The sequence below is a fragment of the Trichomonas vaginalis genome (assembly GCF_026262505.1).
Source record: "Trichomonas vaginalis G3 chromosome Unknown ctg_152, whole genome shotgun sequence".
Classification (NCBI taxonomy): Eukaryota; Parabasalia; order Trichomonadida; family Trichomonadidae; genus Trichomonas; species Trichomonas vaginalis.
In genome coordinates, this window is record NW_026529239.1 from 1 (window position 1) to 4,316 (window position 4,316).

Sequence of the window (4,316 nt, forward strand, 5' to 3'; positions counted from 1 at the left end):
GGACCGAGGGACGAGGGACCTGGTGACACCTAAAAACCATCTACTCTAAACTTTATTTTTCAATACTTTTTCAGCACTTTTCCGTAGTTATATATGAAAGACAATTCGAGATAAAAGTCATAGTACAATGGTATTATATGTTGCACACCATTTGTTGTGAACCAAACTTGAAAGTCAGAGAAACTGTTACTAGGTGGTTCGTAGAATTTAGAAGCAAAGTCATAAAAGTCCTTACCAATACATAGAAAACTATTGTTGCTTGAACTGAAACTTGCATGGCACATAACATTTTGAGGGTCAAACACGTTTCTATAAACTGTCAAATCTGCTGGTGGAAGTATAAATTTAAATGGACCATCTGGTGGTAATGGTTCGTTCTGGTTTAGTAACCGAAGAAATTGTGCCCAAGAACGTTTGTCTACTCCCCAAAATAAAAACTCCGTATCTCTTGGAGGGTTAATTTCAATCTTTTGAAATGAAACGGTGGAGTTCATCTTGTCATATTCTAGTTTCAGATAGTATGTTCCATTTAGTAAAGAGTCGTATTTTTCTTGAAATTCCCAATAGTATTTGTTCATTTGAGTTTGAAAGTCATTTAGAGTTTTCTCAAGACTTTCGTCTGAACGAACTGTAAAGATTCTCATTTCATCAAATTTGTCTATTGAAATGGACCTTTATACTGCCCATGAAAATATACTGCGAACATAAATGCGTTAGTTCTATTTGAAAACAAAACTCTTCTAAATCCTATTGCCTTTGCATCTGAAGGACTTTGAAGTCAACGAATTGGATAGTCAAACCTGTATGCTCGGGATGAAATTTCTTCATCTGAAATAGTCCTACCAGCATTTGTAAAGATATAGTCTAACGGTTTTGTATCTACTACTTTTGTTCTTTGTTTTTCAACCTGAAGCATTTAATATATGTAAAAATATATGGTTTAAAAAACGTTTTTACTTCATGCAATTTTTTATTTCATGCAATGTTTTATTTCTGTGCCGTCTTCAAGTATGCCCCAGTACTTACGCTTGGAGAGGACATGAACTTCGGAAAATACCTTATCTAGCTTAAAACAGCCCATCTTTTCACCGACCATTCCCATTTCAATGAGTTTGTTGTATCCTTCTTCGTTCGTCATGAGTGCGTCAATGTTCTCATAGTAAACCACAACTTTCGATTTGACTTCGGAGAAGAATTTGTTGTAGTTGTCAAGGACTGCTTTTGCGAACTGAGGGTAAGACCAATGTTCGACAATAGGTTTTAATGTGGTTACTAAGCCACTTTGACCTTGAGTGAATTCGTACTTCAAAACAAAAGGAGAAAACCTTTCAACAAAGTTGTCGACCTTCTCATAATGTTTACTCTTCATCTCTTGAGGTTTCTTAATGGAATATCCCCATGTCGAATTCATAAGCAATTTGAGTGTCATTGCAAGTTTGGGGTTTGAAGCTTTCCTAATATCATACAGTTGTTGTATGACTTTTCCAACTGTATAGTTCCTTCCCGGGAACTCACCATCTTCGTTTGGAATTCCAGTCGGAATATATTGGACAAACCTCATGTATGCAGCGTTAAGGTCGACATAGTATATTTTTTCATCTGAGTCGAACTTGTCGCAACCAATTGGTCCAGTTTGTGGAAATTCAAGTGAGTCTCTTATCTTCTGAGAAACTTCTCCTGTTATCTCATAAACATCGTCGAAGCAACCTGTTTCATATAAAACCTTCTGACCTAACTCAGATGCTCTCCAATACAATTTGACGTCAATTGGATGTCTCAATGGAAGTTTGTTTATAGCATCTTGAAGTTCTTGCAACCTCATTGGAAGTTCTTCTGGTTCAGGTTGGTATCCGAACAATCCAACTCCTTGTGGAATTGTGTACTTCTTTTGTACTAGAACTTTGTCTGGAACAACTTTTGGTCTTGCTAACAATGAAAAGTTTGTTTCGTCTTTTGGTACAAAAGTTTCTGTCAGCTTGTCATCTGGAATTGGTTCCAACAAACCTTTCTCGAAAAGAATGTTTACAGCTCTGACAATGTTGCACTTGCCTTTTCCGAACAATGGGTTTGTAAGACTTTCGTTCAACATGAAGTGGTTGTGGACAATTACAATCTTCAACCATGGCAATTTGAAGTCAACAACATAGTCGTCATGTGAAGAACCTTTAGCTGTAGGTATGTTGACTCGGATATTGACATTTGCCAACGGTGCAATTTTTGCCAATTGACCTCTGAGAATGTACCTTGTCTTCACACATGACTCAAGATACTTCATCTTCTCATCTGTAACAAGACCAGAGTTTCCTGAGACATGTAAGAATACAAGGTTCATTGACAATTGTTTCAATTGAATTGTAAATTCCATACCTTGTCAAGTCAATGTCAGACTTATTTATGAACGGGAAGTATCCAGCATGTTGTCTGACTGCTTGAGGTTAGGTTGGTACCATTCGAACTTGACACTTGCAATTCCTTCAATTGCATTCAAAATGTCTGAGTCGGAGTCAGCCATTTGTTCTCTCTTTGTAGTCTTGAAAGCGTCAAGAAGCATTGCAGCTGTTGTGACATTGCCATATGCATAGTAAATGTGACCATCCAAATCTGTTATGGTCAATCTGAGATTGTGTCCTTTCTTATTTCCGTCTTGAATTGCAGCAAGTACACCCATGAAGCCTTCTTTGTTCTTTCCTTCGTCAAAGTTTACTGTAAAGGTTCGACCAGAAGTAATTTGACTTCTAACTTCACGGTACTTCTCATATGCATATCTTGTTCTTTCCATGGGAGCATGTGCGTCTTCACCTTTTCCTTTTTTCCTTCTCAAAGGATGCAATTGTTCGTCATGTTTCCAGTAGAATCTGGCAAAGCCGTCGTGTCCTTCAACTTGAGGTTCACTAACATCGAAAGGCATGTCCATAAGACGTTCTTCTTCTAACCTCTCTAGTCTGTTTGGATAATTTGCACGTGCTGTTTCCAAATCCATTTCGTAGCGAAGACCAGACAATTTGTCATAGACTTTTATGGGTCTTCCCTTCCTATATTTAAACTTCTTCGAAACTCTCCAACCATAACTTTGCAACTCTGCTTTTATTCTAGCAGATTTTCTATCCATTCTATATGGGGGCATTTTTATAAAAATAAAAAAATATTTTTTCTTTACTTTACATAACCGCCTGCTGCCATAAGTCTTTGACGCCAACCCATACCAGCTAATAAAGGTTGACTTGGTTTAGTTTGGAAACTAAACTTTGGTTTTGGTTTATCTTCAGTTTTTGGTTTTTCTTCTTCTATCGGTTTTTCGTCACTTTTCGGTTCCTCTGACTTTACTTCACTTGCAGGAACAGTTGTGTCGTCAACATCTTCATAAATATCATATGCCATTTGTTTTTGTTTTCCTTTCAACTTTTTGTGTTTGTTGTAAAGTTTAGAATATTTCGACTCTAAGTCAATGAGATGTTCTATAATGAACTGTTGGTCAGTGAAGTAAACTTTTCCATCTGTTGTCTCGAAAGCTCCTTCAGACTTCAATATTTTATTTGTGAGAGTCTGTTTCTTTTTTGAGATACTAGCCGTTCCATTTTTATGAAAAGTGACTTTGTAGTTAGGGTTTGTATTTCCAGACCTGGCACTTTCTATTATTGAATTTTTCTCTTCATCTGTAAGTTCTTTGACAGGTTTTGACAATGGTTCTGAACTTTTTGTTTGTGGTGTCAAATCTACCGTTTCAACTTCTTCGGTCATTTCATCTCAGTAAAAAATTTTAGTTTGGTTTGTTTTCAACTGGTTGTTTAGGTTTTTTAAGTCGGTCTAAAACTTCCTGAGGTATAGGAAGAACTTGACAAACACGTTGTGTAACTGCTGGAAGCCGACAAATCCATCTTGAACCCATTTGTCTCAATGCTGTATTGTTCATTTCATCTCAGTAAAAAATTTACATTCCCACGTTTGAGGCGGTTGAGGTTGGTTATTGTTTACCCACTGTTGTGCATGGTTTATATCCTCTGTTAAAAATCTTTCACCTTGGTCCATATAGTGTCCTGCTTGGTTATAGTAGTCATTTGCTTTGTTATAATAGTTTCCTGCTTGTCTTCCTACATTGTCCATCCATCCTTGAACTTTTCCTCTTGTTTCAGGATTTGGAATAAGATTTGTTGCATCTCGTGCTACATCCCAACCTTTCTGTACAGTTTGTATAATAGGTTGTGCTTTCTCTTTAAGTATACCTAATGTACTCAAAATCTTCCTTCCAACTCCAAATACACCTCTGGCTATTGTTCCCACTGCGGGCAAAAATCTGGATGCAACTCCTGCTAACGCGC

General features: G+C 37.0%; 2 protein-coding genes and 3 pseudogenes across 5 annotated transcripts; all 5 read right to left on the reverse strand.

Moving 5' to 3' along the window:
• Positions 1 to 970: 970 nt before the first annotated feature.
• Positions 971 to 1,138, reverse strand: TVAGG3_1080760 (uncharacterized protein; the record flags this gene model as incomplete). The annotated part of the gene is made up of 1 exon (XM_053888485.1): positions 971 to 1,138. One exon carries the CDS (start codon positions 1,136 to 1,138, stop codon positions 971 to 973), a length of 168 nt encoding a protein of 55 aa, XP_053744385.1.
• A 33-nt stretch (positions 1,139 to 1,171) lies between these two features.
• On the reverse strand, positions 1,172 to 2,123 carry TVAGG3_1080770 (annotated as a pseudogene). Its single transcript has one exon. A coding segment is annotated over exon 1 (952 nt).
• A 133-nt stretch (positions 2,124 to 2,256) lies between these two features.
• TVAGG3_1080780 lies at positions 2,257 to 3,109 on the reverse strand (annotated as a pseudogene). The gene has a single exon. A coding segment is annotated over exon 1 (853 nt).
• A 135-nt stretch (positions 3,110 to 3,244) lies between these two features.
• Positions 3,245 to 3,738, reverse strand: TVAGG3_1080790 (annotated as a pseudogene). The gene has a single exon. A coding segment is annotated over exon 1 (494 nt).
• Positions 3,739 to 3,757: 19 nt separating this feature from the next.
• On the reverse strand, positions 3,758 to 3,910 carry TVAGG3_1080800 (uncharacterized protein; the record flags this gene model as incomplete). Its single annotated transcript, XM_053888486.1, has 1 exon — positions 3,758 to 3,910. The coding sequence occupies one exon, from the start codon at positions 3,908 to 3,910 to the stop codon at positions 3,758 to 3,760; it is 153 nt and encodes a 50-aa protein (XP_053744386.1).
• Between the last annotated feature and the right edge of the window lie 406 nt (positions 3,911 to 4,316).